The 17136-nt window shown below is 42.2% G+C and overlaps 1 protein-coding gene across 1 annotated transcript; it reads left to right on the top strand.

Moving 5' to 3' along the window:
* The first annotated feature begins 238 nt into the window (after positions 1–238).
* tmem240a (transmembrane protein 240a) lies at positions 239–16000 on the top strand. The gene is made up of 4 exons (XM_085146083.1): positions 239–1171; positions 1559–1665; positions 5196–5404; positions 15328–16000. The coding sequence occupies exons 1-4, from the start codon at positions 1115–1117 to the stop codon at positions 15480–15482; spliced, it is 528 nt and encodes a 175-aa protein (XP_085002209.1). The 5' UTR covers positions 239–1114; the 3' UTR covers positions 15483–16000.
* The last annotated feature ends 1136 nt before the right edge of the window (positions 16001–17136 follow it).

Genomic DNA, 17136 nt, shown 5'->3' with positions numbered 1-17136 from the left:
TGACACCCCAAAACAAGTTTTAACCTTAGGCTCATTTTGGAAATGTAACAAGCGGCATGTTGTGAGCAGAAATGGTGCAGAGTCAGAAACAGAGGAGCAGCAGTGTCTGGGGGAGAAGTAGAACACAAGGCACAAGGCAGGCGTGTGTGTGTGTGTTAGGGTTGGGGGGGGGGGGGTTACTGTGGGGATAAAGCTGGTTAAATCATGATGACGAGTGCCATCGGTGCCTCTGCCGGTGTCCTGTAAATAACGAGCCTACAGGCCTTTGCCTTAAAGCGGGCTTGCAGTTCTTTCTTCTCACACCGCCCACTATACACACATTCTCTCGCGCGCATAGAGGCGCGAACGCGAAAGCGTGCGTGCGCGCATGCACTAGAGGTGGGAGTGGATGCTCGTGTAGCTGCTGGAAGCCAGGATGGGATAATCCTGGCTCCGGGCGTTGATGCAGCTGCCGTTGCTGGATACGGAGTGGACTCGGGGCGCAGGGTGGGTCTAGTTCCCGACTGGAGCTGTGTGGACCCCGTGTCGATGTTGTCAAGCGTTCCGAGAAAGACGAGGGCGATGGCCGTGAGAGGAGTTGGTGCAGCTCTTTGAAATGTCCAGGCAAAAGAAATCGACAGTCTTCTCCCATGGAGGACACCGGCATTAATCTGAAGCGCAGAACCGGTGTGGAATAACTTAGGAAAGGAGGGAGAGAGGATACCGGGGCACTCCGTAGAGGATATCAGGGGAATCCTTCATTCATTTTCTTTATGGTTTCTTTAAACTGGGATACAGCTAGAGACGCGAGTGAAGGAACGGATCACTTTTGCATCGGTGATTAGAAGACTGCCTCCTTGGATCGAGCGGCAGCCGCATCCGACCTACCGTGGGGGGGTGGGGGGGAGATCAGGATACTTGGATGGAGAGGGCGCAGTGAAGGCTAGCGGCTTGCCGTGTGTAGGAGGGGACGGAGGGAGACCGGGTAGTTTGAAGGGACGGGGAGCCAGGAGCGGCGGCGGCGGCTCCATGAGCGGCTCCTGCCGGGACAGAGCGCCCAAAGCCCAGCCGGAGCGTCTCCACCGCCGCGGGTAGAACCCCGGGCAACAGGACGGCGGCCAGTTTGGAAGTTTTGATGCATATGATCACAACCACCATGATTTTTATGATTCTTGGTGCTTCAGTTGTAATGGTAAGACACCTTCACCTCCCTCGGCCACGATCTTATTTCCTCACTGGGCTGAGAGCCTCCCGATTTGACAGAAATGCCTCAAAAATGTAGGCCTATCACATTTTCAAGAAACTACAGCAGGCCTATCACTGACACGAGGAAGTAGGTTAGCCTACCTATAATTACCTGCCGTCATAAATAAATAATCTAAGTCCGTTTGAGGCAAGAGTCCCCCCTCTTAGAATCGGGAGGATCTGCCAAGACTATTTTCACTCATGTCTCTGTGGTCTTTATAGCCTGCTGTTATTTATCCTAATAGCACCTAATGAAAAGAATTATTCGCTGTCTGTGGTAATAGCCTAGCCTATTGCTTGACATGTCCCAGCTGACTGGAATGGTTCTTTGCAGGCGATAGCCTGTTTAATGGACATGAACGCACTACTGGATCGCTTTCACAACTACATCTTACCGCATCTACGAGGGGAGGACCGCGTCTGTCATTGCAACTGTGGAAGGTAAATGCCATCATCCAGCACGATATTCGGGTTAAACATGGTGTGCTTCATGGTGTGTGTGCGCGCGTGTGTGTTCTCTTCTTTAGTCGTCCATTCTTAATTGCTGAAGAGGCCTCGAAGATTTCCGGCGGTGAAGCCAAACCTGTCGGCGCTCTCACAGGCTACATAGCGACTGTCAGACCCTTTATTATTCGCTCGATCTCACGTTTGATCGCCGTGTGCTGCTTTTTTCTTTTTCTTTTTTTATACCACCGGTGGCGGTGAGGATTTCTGATTTTGCTCCATACACGAAGGTGTATGTCGGAGCCATAAATAGGTAATGAAGTACGAGCGATGTGAGGCCGTTTCAAAAACAATCTGAGCATCAAGTGCGCCGTGCTATTCACACGCAGGCCTACACGGCAAGAATATAACCTGCTGGGGCCAATTATGATCCTAAGTGCCGAAGTGAGGTGGTTATGGCTTAGGAAGTGCTACAGGACTGAGGGAGCTGGCTGCTCACCAGCCTACCTGTTTGCTGTCACGGTGAGAGCGGGGATTGAAGTGTGGAAAAACAACAGCATGACACTCATTAATGTATTAATTTGGATTTAATGAGCATTATTACGTGTTCTCCATCATCATTAAGCACTTAATATGACACAGGCTAGATATATGGGTGAGCCATGGCACAAGTGGGCCTCTGTGTTGTGTTTTTTTCTTCTTCCTCCTAACTCTCCTCAGTGCCTGAGGGTATGGCAACAATATTAGAGCAGGATTTAAAGTAAGACTCCTATTTTACAAACGGGTGCACACCTATAGTGTCCTTATGTTGGATCCTGATTGGTCTGTGCTCTGCAGACAAGCAGCTAGAAGAACACACAGAGGCTTAAGAGGGAATAATTTTCACTATTCATATTGGTGCAAGCTGAACAGATGCACACTCAAAGAAAACAGCAGCCCATAGTGTTCATGCTGCAGTGAGGGGGATGATGTGTTAGCAGTTCATTAGCAGCATTAAGAGGGCAGTTCCACAGTGTGTGTGTGTGTGTGTGTTTTCTTAGCCTCTAAATCCAGAAATGGGTCACCATCAATCATAGGCAATTATATTATGCTTGTCCAAGTCAAAATTTTGAAAGGCGTCTAGTACATGTGATGTGATATAGTTTACTCAGGGCCAAAAATTAAAAAAAATAAATTGCATGTTTGGGTACAGCTCTGAGATGAGATGATGCATCACTGATGAGCTTTTTTTCCTGGAATATTTAGACAGGCATGTCATGTTTGCTACTGCGGAGAGAGGCCAAAGGGATTTCTTTTAGTAAGTAATGCAAAAAGAATAATGATTAAAAAAACCTTCTCATATAAGTGATCAAATAAACCTCCATGCTAATGAACAGTATGCACAGTAAAACCTCTGCTCCTCCTGCTAGTGCTCAGGTAACCACAGTGTCTTTCACTGACCTGGAAATACTCCTGAATGAGAGCCAGTCATCTGTTTTCACACAAACAGCAGAAACGTGGGATACGTGGATGAATAGAGCAGAGCGTTGACTTCGCCTGCCTGCCCTTCCATCCATGAGGCGTGGAGGTGTCGGGACGCCCACAGTGCTCACCTTATCAGGCTTGAGGACACAGCCAGTGTCATTTTATTTGGCAGTGCTCATGCTCTGTTTTGGATGTGGTTGTAGGATGTATGATGGGCTCAAGCCTGGCCTTAGAAAAGCTGCATCTGTGTAGGGGAAGATACAGGAGTGGACTGCGCGTGTTTAGACAAAAAATTCTTGACCTGATTTTTTTTTTTTATATTGGGGGAGGGAAAAAGGTGCACAAGAAAATTTATGTGCTACAAGAAACTTATAAGTATTTCAGCAAGGTCCTTCTTCAGGGGAAAGAAATGAATCTGGATAGACATTTTGGGTTATCATTACACATTGCTTAGCATTTTTTTTTAGATGTTTCCCTGTTAATGGACTTCAGAGGCTGCTTTGATCGCCCATGTGGTCATACTTCTTTAGCAAGATGCTTCAGGTGCTCATCTGCAAGATCTATTTGTGTTTTAAAGTGCTGTAGAGTTCCTGCAGTGCAGTGTCCAGAGATTATCTGTCAGTCACGCAGCGTGGGTGAAATTTACATTAATGAAGTTCAAATTTGTGCTTGTCTGTAGTTGCTCATGATACAGAGAACAGAGTCATACCTTAACTTTTAACGCGCTTTTAACAGGCTTAACTATAGTAATGTCAGAAACAGAGAAATCTAATCAAACAGTTGCAAGCCATTCAGATTTACAGAAGTTAGAAGCTATTTTAAATTGCTGCAGCATGTCTTTAGTCTAGTAGGTCTTCACAAACCTCCTTTGGTCCAATCTTGCTATCAAAGTAACGTCCCAAAGAGTGTGAGTGCATCTGGACTCACTTCCAACAGGTAAATCTCTCAGCTCCCACTGCGTTCCCTCACCGTGTTTGTCAGACAGCTGCCTGTGTTGTTATATTGAAAACGCCTTCATCCCCTCCCAGGAGGCCAGGCAATACCTGTATAGTGAGGCTTTCACATCAAGTGAATCTATTTTACAGTGGCGGGGAGGGCAGTTCTGGACAATGAAGCAATGTGATAGCCATAGCTAGTTACTTGCTACAGTAGTGGATGTACAGAGCTTTATGGATGTTCTTTTATTCTTTATTCAGATCCCACTGTGTGTATCTTTATATATATGTATATGTATATGTGTATGTATATGTATATGTATATGTGTATGTATATATATATATATGTACTCTCTCTCTCTCTGTCTATACACATGTATATATACACACATAAACACTGGTATCTGTCTATCTATCTCTCTATTTTTCCATCTACCTCTCTCTATATATATATTTACTTGTAGTGCAGCATAAGCTGTCCTCTTCCTCTCTGTGCATTATGGGTGGAACATTTCCATGCGTTCCCCTGTGAGATGTGAACACCTGTTTAGTAGCAATCAGGCACCCTGTGAATTTGTGGTAAAGGAATAAAATTGCCTTCTTCCGTGCTTCTCTTATTTGGAGCAAATTAAAGAGACTTTCTAACAAGAGCTGGTTTGGCTTTAAATTACACTTTTAATTCTAAAGTAAAGTGAAAAAACAAACAAACTGATGTTTACAAGATCACACCAGAACCCCCAGTACAGTTTGCATTATATACATGTCCTATTTGTTCAGGAAGGCATTTATTGAGCTGGTAGAATATGGGAGTAAATGCCTTGCTTAGAGGCACTTCAACTATCGTCACTGAGAGAGGCAGAAACCCTTCTGTGTTCAGTCCTTGAGCTGCTTCTCCAAATTTAAAAATCACAACTCAGCCGTGAATTTTTCTGCCTAAAGTGCAGCCCGGAGATACCCATGGGTTCCCTGAGAAGGCTTCTGGGGTTAACAGCAAAGTGCGGATTTGTGCAATCTTATCATAATTTAGAAATCTCCAGACACCCCCCTAGTTAGAAGGGTTATATAAGATTCAAACATAGAGCATAATTAACTCTTCCATCACTTTGCCCTGTCTGCCCTCGCCCCCAGGCATCATGTCCACTATGTAATCCCATACGATGGGGACCATTCCTTGGTGGACTCTTCAGAGAACTACTTTGTGAGTGACAGTGTGACCAAGCAGGAGATGGACTTAATGCTGGGACTGCTACTGGGCTTCTGCATCAGCTGGTTGCTGCTGTGGTTGGATGGAGTCCTACACTGTGCCGTCAGGGCCTGGAGGGCGAGCCGATACTACGGTAAGATGGACACTGCCTGCTGTTTATCTGCTGCTTATACGCAAGCTCAGCAATACTTTAACATCATATAAGTTTTTATTCAATTTAGTTGAACATCCTGAGGCACAAATGCTTGAAAAACTGGAAAAAATTGAATATGTAATGAAATAACGTGTATTTTATTGCAGGGTATTAGCAAAAACACAGAAAGATCTTTTCGTGTAACTATCCACAATGTATCTGGATCTCTAAGTGCTTGCCAGGTTAACACAGCAGTTGGTAGAGCTCTGGAAAATGACCTTATCCCCCATTGCTTGGCCCACTTTTGGCTCTTCTTGCTGATTTTTTTCTCAGTTTACTGCGACCTCTTGGAAAAAAATCACAGCGAAACCTTCCAACTGCGATGATTCAGACGTAGGCACATCAGACAAACCAGCTGAGCTGAAGCTAAATTTAAACGGCTGTCCTCTTCTTCTTCTTTTTTTTGGACAGTCTACATATCTCACACCTTATTTCACTAATAATACTTAATTTGTTTGCAGGAAACAGCAGTCATATGCTCATGTAATGGCACTGTCATTAAGTGTAATTTCTATGCTCGGGATGTATTCAGCTCATTACTTGATAGGACAACATAAAATCACTCTTTAATGTTGTCTTTCCCAAACTGCTGACTCACATTAAACTCCCTGCAGGTATGTCATTTTTAAATACATTAGTGCAATCACTTGTGTCTATTGCTGCACGCTGGTATGTTATTCAGCCTTTGAGCCCGACTGTTGTGTTAGCATTAAGCCAAATTGAACAGCTGACATCTTCGCTTGGATTAAAGTTCACATATTTAGGCTCAGTTTACCTGAGAAGGATTAAGCCTAGCTCTAGACTTAAACTTACTTATTTTTGCATTGGAAGATGTGTGTCCTTTTAGTCTAGGGCTAGGTTTACATCAAGTGTTTGGATAAATGGCTCACCCAGAAAAGTTCTGTTTAGGGTCTGTGATAAGTTAGAGCTTTAATGATCTCATTGGGGAGGCTATAAGAACAAAATAGCAATGCAAGTAAAACAGAATATTAATGGGATTTTATATATGTAATATAGATGACACAACCTCCAATTAAAACCTCCATTCGGTTGAACTTAATTGGGACGACTAGACAAAGTGGCTTTGCAGGGTCCGACTTAGCAAATTAATAATTATGATTGTGACATTCGTGGCTAGATAACTTCCTTGTTTGAAAGTTCAGCCAAGCATAAGTGTAGACTAATAACAAATAATGAACATGCGTAACACTTTTCCAAAACAAGTAAACAGCGCAAGAGGAAATGAAAAACAAAACTTTGGGGAAAATGTATGGCAGTGCTAAAGATAAAGCTGAGTGTTCAGAGTGGATCTATAGGAAAACCCTCACTTTGCAAGCCTGAGATGCATTGACTTTGTCCTTTAAAAGGTTCTGATCTCAACAGGGATTTTCCAAGCAGCAGTCATGGGGTTAACCAGTCACACCATATCAGTTGTTCAATTACCAGGTAGGCTCTAAATGGAGACGAGGATTTAGGTAATATGGTAGATTTGATTGATTGGCCTGAGAGCAGTGCTCTGAAACAACTGTAATATGATGATGTATCTTCTACAATGACTGCAGATCTAGAGCAACGTGACATTTATGGAGGCTCGAAAAGAGAGAAAAAGAAATCTCAGCTTAATAAACCCCCTCTTCTTAAATAAAACTTCATTCCTTCAATAAAACCTTTACTGACAGGCCTGCATTTTTGGTTGTGTTACATGACATCGTTAATAATGCTATGTGAAGATTTGTATATTGTGAGAAATTTTTCTGTGCTGACATTTTCATTTTGCTTTACAGTTTGGTTGAGTTACATAAAAATGGAATCTCACAGTCATACATCCCAAGACTAGCTTCTTATTACAGAACAATCAGGGACCGAGGATAGACTCGTGAGGAACTCCAGAAAAAGTAAAGACCGTTTTATCTTTGGTGCTAAAAATATTCAGATAACTGGTTTAAATACTGACAAAGGTGTAAAAGGCAAAGGTGTACTAAAATAACTTTAGTTGTACTGACTTTCCAGAGTTTCTGCTAGTGGAGTAGTATCCACTGACAGCTTTAAAGTGGCTCCAGCATCTAACTCATTAAAGAATGACAATTAGACACTAAAATTCAAAAGATTTTGATGACAGCTCCATAGCATATCTATAAAGGTGCACGATGCATCAACACTTCTTGTTTATGTACAAAAGTGAAGCCAACTTATCTCAGAAATAAGAGCTGCCATCTTGCACTTGTGAGTGTCTGCGCTGTAGTAACTGGGGACATTGTGCCGATGCCCCACTTAACACAGGATTTAATGGAAGTTGATGTCAGCAGCACAGAAATATTTTGGCTTCACTTTTGGGAAGCTGTTGTGACCTCCACAGTGGTATTTATTTTCTCATACAACTTTCATTTATTCCAACATGTAATATGTTTACCAATAACAATGAAAAACAGTTCATAAAATCGACATCCTACATCTGCTATTGGAACATCTTTGTGATCAAGTAGTTGTGTTTTCCCAGCTGCACTGACGGAAAACATGAATCTGGGCTCTTAAATATGAGTCTTTCATAGTAGACATGTCAGCCAATGCCATCAACAGATCCTCTGTTCTGTTCATGTCTCCCACTTAGCCATGTGAGTGTGATATTAAACCAGCACGTTCAAGATCAGAGCCCAGACACCAAAGCAGCTGAAGCAAATTCAGCCATCATTATACTTCCATGTTATTTTGGTTGTGACATATTAAAAAATGTCAACCCCCCCCCCCCCCCCCCCCCCCAAAAAAAAAAAAAAATAAATAAATAAAACAACCTTCACTGAAGGTATTTCCAGTAATATGCTGATTAGACCTCCTCTTCAGCTGAAGGTGGGTGGAGCTGTCCTAGGATTTACGTGAGGTCACCAGACTAAATGAACTACAAAGAATGGCTGCGCTCCATTTGGCTGTGACGCTTATTAAGCAGTTGCAAGGTTGGAAAACCTTTTTAAATGGAGTCCAGGCGTGATATGAGGTGGCCAGTTCAATTTAAATCAATATCAGTCAGTTAAAGCAATCTTTTCAGAGGCAGTACCTTTTTCCACATGGATTCAGACATTTACACACACACAAACACAGCTACATGAAATATGTGTTTACTGAGATGCTTTTAACACGGACACACAGACTAATCAGTTCACGTTAGCTTGTGTCATTCTGTATCTGTAATAGAGCTGCAGTTTACACCACACACTATACAACACTGTGCACTTGAGAAAGCTAACAAGAGAAGCATTTCAGTGGAGGGTGTAACTGGAGGTTGTAACTTTGTGAGTTGGATTACATGGATACTCTAATAGTCTTTCTAGCAGCAAGTTTTGCTACTTGGAAGCAACATTGAAATGGGCTGTTATTTGGAAAGTTACTTTGAAGCATTGCCTAAATAAGCTTTAATCACAATGGTCACTAAGACATAAAAACTGCATGTATAGAGTCACTAATCCAATCTGATAAAAATGCTCAGAAAGTTTCTGACTGCTCATCAAGTGCCATATCTCTGGCTCTCCAAGATCTTTGCTTAAAAGTATAATAATGAAGCGCGTGGGAGCATCAGCGCAGTGGATGACAAAAAGGAAAACTGTCACCGCTGATATTACACTGAATGAATGCGGTGGAAGTCCTGGAAGTTAACTGATTAATGAGGGAAATCTGACCAAACTATTTTTTATTTTAAAGCAAACATTGCTGTGGTGTGATCATCAGTGTGATACACAGTGATGAGTGACAAATCAAAGAAAAAGCCTGAATCTGTGAGCCCTACAGTGAAGGGATCCGGTGCCTCTGTGATGCTCTGTTGTATCCACTTAGCATGACGGGTCACTGCAAATCAATTCAGAGATATCCCAGATTTTCAACCTTCAAGAAAGCAATCCACAGGGCAGAAGATGTTGGTAAATGGCTTCACAGGTATTAAAGCGAGTCTTTATTGTCAGTTATTCTTTTAATTTGTCACCCATATGTGTAAGAATACACACACAGCAATCACCAAGACTGGTTTAAACCAGGCTTGAAAAACAGAGTGAGATGACTTCACTCCCACCATCTGCTGCGCTGTAGTGAATGCTACATTCCCACATACCGTGTGTTTAAATCCAACTGAGTGTGATAGTTGCCTCTTTATTTCCCTCTGTCGGCACGCTCCCTCCCTGAAATATCTGTCTCATTTCTCTCCCCATCTCCTCCTGACAGATGAAGGATGCATGTTACTTTTGCAAAAGAAAGCAAACGCGGCAGATTTAATGAAACAGAGCATGTGCTATACAGCTCGCCGGCACCGTTAGGCCTACGCGCCTGTGCGGGCTCGAGCAAAGAAATGAAAAAGCTTTCAGTGGTGCCAAAGTTAAACAGCCATTAGACGCACGTGTGAAATCATGACATGTCAGCATGAAGTCCCTCACAGCTCACGATCATGGCGGGTTCTCAGCCTTTTCCCACCCCGCCAGGATTGAAGTCGTGTGAGGAAACGCTCATGAACATTTAGCAATTCTTTTGCTGCAATTCAGCTGAGTTTGGAGACGCTGAATGTTGAAACATGGAGAAAACTGCACTATCTTGTTGTCTCTATGCTGTAACGGGTACAGAGAGTTTGGGGCAGGCCCCACGATGAGGAGGTGGCCTGGATCTTCAGTTTTCAGGATAAAGTAGGTGATATGTGACCTGGATACTGGGACCGCCATGGAAAAGCTCCCCAGGCGGGATGGGAATCTGTCAAGAGCTGATCAAAGAGTGACAGTGATTTTAAAATGCACTAATATGGGGCTTTAGGATGGAGGTTTTACCATTCGTTTGCAGCTATAATGAACAACGTGCTCCAATAGTAAAAGCTTTGATGTTTGCTGGCTGCTGCTGCTTTGCACAGAGTCATGGAATTGAGAACAATGCTGGTTTTCTGCAGTGCATTATTACAACAGTGCAAAAATCATCATAAAAAAAACACCCAGGGAAAGAAGAACATCCATATTCATTAACAGCACTTATAGAATGGGGAGAATAGTTTGGGCTTTTTTGGCACTTGGAGGGAATACCCCTCATTTCTCTGTATGTGCCGGTGCTAGGTCACACTCGTTTAGCCTCCCCGAGATGAGGAGTGAAGGTGAGGCTGACAGAGCGGGGAGGAGAGTGTGTGTGATGGTGGGGAGCAGGATGGAGATGCTGTCACATCCCCACCCCCACTTCACACACACACACACACACACACACACACACACACACACACACACACACACACACACACACACACACACAAACTCCCCTCCAAAGCTAAAAATAGAACGAGTGAAAGAGCAGCTGGAATAGCAAGTGAGAAACGCACACACACATGCGCACAAACACATGCGCGCACACACGCACTCACGCATACACAGCGCACTCAGATGCACACTGTTCCCTTTTTTCCTCCCCCTAATTCCTCGTCTAGCTCCTCCTTCTCTCCCCCTCTTCTTCACTTATTGAATCTACTCCTGTCCATTTCCTTTACAGTGCTTCCTGCTGCAAATATATTTTTCTGTTATTGCTGCCTTGCCGTGAACGCCTAACTCGAAAGGCCAAACGGAAAAAACGAACAACGATCACACAAATTGAGAAAACGATGACTTAGCACCCCCCCCCCCGCTCTAAATTTAAAGCATAACAATTGTATCTCTGCCTCCCTCTTCTCCTGCCATGCCATTATCATTCCTCCGGACTCAATCTCCACCTCCATCCTTTTATTCAAATGAGAGAAACCTGTCTTGGTTGCCCCTTTTCCTTTGGATACCCTTCAGAGCAGTCCTTGTGGACAGCATACCCATTCACAGCTATAAATAACTCTCCCTTTCTCTCCCTCTCCTCCTCACCTCCTCTCATCCACAGAACACATCCCCCCCCCCACCAGGCTCTTGCCTAACTTCACCACCACCCCCTCTTTTCTTGCTCATCCTCTAGCAGGGCCATTTGCTATACTGGGTTTGCTGTCTGGGGCTCTCCCCTCCTTCTCTCTCTCTGCTGTCTCTGTGGACCTCGCGCCGCCTCACCGGCTCCAGTTTATAACCTGACAAGCACAAACGTCTGCCCCGCCACTCCCCTCCTCACATTGTGCACCTCGCATTTGCAAAAAAAAAAAAAAGAGAAAAAAAAATTTAATTCTACTTTGTTTCCCGGCACAGACACAGATTTCACGGCAGGTCGGCTTTTGAGACACATATTCTGTACGTGTGATGTGATGGCTGCTAATTTTGGTGGAGTCAGATGGATCCGTTGTGTCTTAAATATGTATAATGTCATATGTGAAATCCATTTTGGTGTATGGCAGCGATGCCAGGACACAGTCACCGATGCAACAGTCGAAGCACAAATGTGAAAGCTCAAGGGCAATGCCGCGCTTGAAGAGTGACGCCATTTACAGTTCACATGCAATATTTCAAACTTTCTTTTTTTTTTTTTTTTTAATTCTCGTCTCGGTTTCTCCGTCGTAAACAGCTGCCTCTGCTCCACAGAATAAAAAGCTACATTTGTGATGAAGACAAAATAAAAATGTAACATCGTTGTGCAAAATTCACAGACATAAACTGACTTCTTTTATTTTATTTTATTTTATGTTTTATCTGTAATGAAATGTGATATATAAAAATTTCCTTTCATTACGCTTATACCAGGCGAAAGAGGACAACTCGTCTGTTTCTCTTTTTGTTTGTTTGTTTGTTTGTTTGTTACATTCAGCTCGTCCATCTTTGAGACTATTACACACAGTAAGTTTACCCGTTTGGCCATCGAAACATTTAGCCCAGAATTTTGTTCATTTCAGAGCAGAAAAGTGACGCGTGAGCCATCACGGTTCTCGTCATCTTGTCTCCAAGGATGAAAAATAGAAACTATTAAAGGACAAATCGACGCACAAACCTTTGCTTTTAAAGCCAGTGTGAGTCAGGCCAAAATGTATTTATATTTTAAGTCAGTTTCCAACTGCACAGTTTGCTAATTTCAAGTTATCCCCCCCCCCCCGCCCACAAATATCTTTACTGAATTCATGCAATTAATGCATAGATGTCTATAAAGAGAACAAACAAGCAAACAAATAAAACGTCGACTGAGGATCATCTTAATAAATAATTCTCCATTGCAACATGTTTATCGTGCACAACTGCTTTAGAACACGTCTGGAAATCACAAAAATGTACTAACAGATAGATCATCAGATATCACTGACACTGACGTCACATCAATTTTAGCAGCTGGATTGTAGATAATTCAGGAAGAGCCCCAAATACATTGGAAGAGTGAATGTTTCCTCCTGATAAGTTTTTGTCTTATTTAATTCTTCTAATAAGGAGGGTATTTGTCAGCAGATATTACAGTGCAAACAACACCTCGTGGAGGAGGTTGACTCACACTCATGTAAATATCCTAATAAACAGACACACCAAAGCGTCATCATGCAGGTTGTATTGGCAAATTTCACCAGTATAAACTACTGGCATTTACCACAAAGGGATTTTTAAATTTTTTTTATTTCAGTTGGTTTTGTAAGTACAGATTCTTGATTTTTTTTTCTTTCTAGTTCAAAAAAGTTTAAGAAAGAAAGATCATGACATTAACGCGCTAAACGGAGGTTCATGGGTCTGAGATCAGTCCAGCTTGTGTGTCTGGTTGCTGATATGCCTTGTATACTCTAACTGGATTTAGAACCAGAAAACCAGGCTAAGAAGGATTTTAGGATTTTACACTATTGTGTGTCTTGAGCTCATGAGTGTGTCGTCTAGCTACTCAGCTTTGGTGTCTTTAAACGCCTGCATTCAGCTTCTTACATCGACACAACTGCATGTGTGAATGACAGTGCAGCTTAATAAACCACATACTCACGTCCCCATACTTTGTGTTAACATCATTGTTGAGGCATTTTCTTTAGTTCCACTGTCTAGCAGCTCAGTCTTTTGGCTATTTTTATATGAAATATTGACATGTTCATGTTTTTGGGTCTTTTAAAAGGCTCAAACTCTGAGTTCCTCCATTACATATAGAAACGACACAGGAAAAACTGTTTTCACATTTAATTTCTCATTCCCATAGAACATTTCCTATTTATGTTTCATATAAGACTTGAATACTCCTCCTCCTCCTACTACTACTACTACTACTAATAATAAAAATATTTGTCTTGAAACACTTAAGTGTACAACCTGAAAGTTGAAGAGAGAGGGTTAAATGATTTTTTAACTGAATCTATTCATACAACAATAATAATAATAATAATGATAATAATAATAATAATAATAATTATTATTATTTTATTTATAGGCGCCTTTAAGACCCTCAAGGTCACCTTACAATGGCACAGAACAGTAGCAACAATACAATATAATAAAACATGGAAAAATATAATTTAAACATAAGGTAAACAAAAAAGAGAGCATGAAAGTATAAAAGCTGAGCAGGGTAAAAATGGACTAAGGTGTATAATGACGTGTATGCAGTTCTGAATAGATGGGTTTTGAAACGTGACTTAAAAGTAGAGAGAGAGAGTTTGTAGTCTGGAGATCTGGTGGAATACTAACATGTTACATATAGGAATAAGGGGATCTATGTGTTGCTATAGTTTTATCTCGATTTGTGGTTCAGCTAAAAGTACTTTGAATGAATTTTGTTAGTATCCTACTGTACTATAATCAATGACTGGCAACTGATGCATAACCTCAGTGTAATTTCATTATAAGGACTGCCCTAATTCTGGCTTGAAAGCGTCACACAGTTTGTGCACATTTGTTGCCTGTACTTCCATGATGTGACTCTGCCGTTTCACCGCATCCCAGGTGCTTCATTGGATTGAGATGTGGAGGCTGTTTGAGTGCGGTGAACTCATTGTCGTGTTCAAGAAACCAGTTTGCAATGATTCGAGCTTCATGAAATGGCATTATTTGTGACATGGCATTATTTTGGTGGAAAGCAGCCATCAGAAGATGGGTACACTGTTCAAAAAGGGAGAAACTTTGTCAGAGGCAGTACTCAGGTGTGGTGTTTAAACAATGCTTATACTAAGGGACCCAAAGTGTCCCAAGAAAACCCCCCCATGCTGTTACACCACCAGCAGCGTCAACCAGTGATACAAGGCAGGATGGATCCATGCTTTGATTTTGTTCACACCAAACTGTGACCCTACCATTAAATTTGTCGCAACAGACATCAAGACTCATCTAACCAGACGACGTTTGGTGAGGCTATGGTAATTGAAGCTGACAGATGTGGTCTTCTGCTGTTGCAGCTGGTTTGCTTCAAATTTTTATATATGTTGTGCATTCAGGGTGCATGCATGGCTACAAGTGGTTATCTGAGCTACTTAAGTTTTTCTACCAGTTCAGAGTAGTCTGCCTATTCTCCTCTAACACCAAGACATTTTTGAGAGCTACTCACTGGATATTTTCCCCTTTTTATACCATTGTCTGTAAACCTTAGAGATGGTTGTGCAGGAAAGTCTTAATAGATCAGCAGTGTGTGAAATACTCAGACCAGTCTGTCGGGTACCAACCACTATATCCTGTTCAGAATCACTTAAATCACCTTTCTTCCCCATTCTGATGCTCAGTTTGAACTTCAGCAAGGTGTCTTGACCGTGGCTAAATGCATTAACTAGCTGCCATGTGTTTGGCTGATTAGATATTAATAATTATCAACAATCAGATGAAGAAAGGGATAAGGTTATTAACGACCCACAACATTTTTACTTTTTTCGTATTTTCAGCTTGGTGTATGAGGAGGTAAATCGGCCCGTGTGATTCCATATCCTCTGCACTTTTACAAACAAATTAAATTATGACTTCCAATAAAAAATAAATGTATTACTCAGTCACACGTAACTTCTTTTCATCTTTCTTCTTCAGATACTCCATCCTGGTCATGGCTGCCCCAGTTCTGCAACCTTCGAGACCTCCGTCGCCGAGCCCAGCTCAGACAGCTGGAAGACTCCAGTGGCAACATGGTCCACATCAAGCAGAAGCTCTACCACAACGGCCACCCAAGTCCCCGCCACCTCTGACTTTAAAACAAAACAAAAAAAAGAATAAACTAAACAAAAATAATATAGACGACCCCTGCCCCTCCCCTTGTACCCCTCTTCTCCTCCCTTCCAAAACATCTGTGACCCTTCCCAGCTGCCCCAAGGCCAACTGTTGCCTCAGAGACCCTGAAAACTACCCTCCCACTATTCATAACATGGCCCCCCAAAACCCCAATGACAGGACTTTCTTTTGACTAAAACCAGTCCCTGTCAGCACCTAAAAAAATTAATTTACCAATTAATTAATTACAAAAAAAAAATCCCAAAATGGAGCAAGATGACGATTATTTGTTGCCACTAAAATCTTGTCTTACGTCCATGTCCACCATTGTGGGAGGAAGAAGAAAAAAAAACATTTTTAAGGGTGTTTTTTTCTGTATAGAGACATTTTCTGTGTTCATTGTTAAACTTGGCATGCTCTTTTAGAACAGGGTAAGATGTGGATAGTGTATGGAACGGGGCAGCAAGACAGGTGTCATTATATATATATATATATATATATATATATATATATATATATATATATATATATATATATATATATATATATATATATATATATATATAATTTTTTTTTCTCTATTGGGTGGGACCAGGATTTTGTTGGCACAGGGTAGGGTGAGTGAGACTGGCGGGTGGGTGGGTTTTTGTGACGGTTAGGATGCTGCTTCTGTAAATAGTTATAAAAACAGGCAAGTGGGATCTGACAGTGTTTAAAAAAGGGGGGTGGGAGGTGGGAGAGGGGTGTCGGGGGTTTTTGTGTGAGTCTTTCATCAGTAGAAAAATTAATGATGGGACTGTGGGTAAAGTTTGTAGGAATGGGAAAAGCAAGACGAGTCTGTTTGGAAAACTGGATGTGAAACCATGTGATTTCTGCTAAAAACACACACACACACACACCCACACACACACACTCACACACACTCACACACACATTAATTAGCTTTGTTACTTAGTGAATTAACTGAATGTATTAATTTTTCCTGTAAATATGTGAGGGAGAGGGGAGCGAGCATGGTTGTGATCCGGGTTCTCTTTGCTACATTATTGTTGTTTAGTAGACACTGGAGGAGAAATAAATGCCAGCCAAGATGAGTCAGTTCAACACATTTACGCATACACACACACACACACACACACACACACACACACACACACACACGCCTGCTCATGTTCCCCTCACTGTGGGGAGCACAGTTCAATTTTCTTTATCCAATTCCCTCTCACTTATCAGGAGCAACCAGCCTATCAGCAGAGGGAACCCTCACCCAGCCCCCCCTCCCCTCACCCTCTCTGTCCAGACATTGCTGTTGTGAGGATGAAATGTCTGTTTTATTAAAAGTGCCATTGAAGCACAACAGTGACCTCTGATGTTTGATTGTGTCATTCCAATCATATGAGCGCAGATGAGGACGCGTTCTCATAGCGAGGGGTGATTTCGGAGCACCACCAACAGACTGATTATACAGAGAGGTCCTGCTGACAACTTCAGTTTGGTTTAATATTATTCAAATAGAAATTTCTAAAGCACTGACTAACATCACTTCTGCTGTGACTAACAATGCCAGTGACACCTAGATGCAACTGAGAAAAGCACTCCATCATTATCCAGTGGAGCATAAAGACAGCTTCT

This window comes from Neolamprologus multifasciatus, chromosome 20 (genome assembly GCF_963576455.1).
Source record: "Neolamprologus multifasciatus chromosome 20, fNeoMul1.2, whole genome shotgun sequence".
Lineage (NCBI taxonomy): Eukaryota > Metazoa > Chordata > Actinopteri > Cichliformes > Cichlidae > Neolamprologus > Neolamprologus multifasciatus.
Note: the sequence above shows the minus strand (reverse complement) of the source record. Positions and strands in the feature narration are given on the sequence as shown.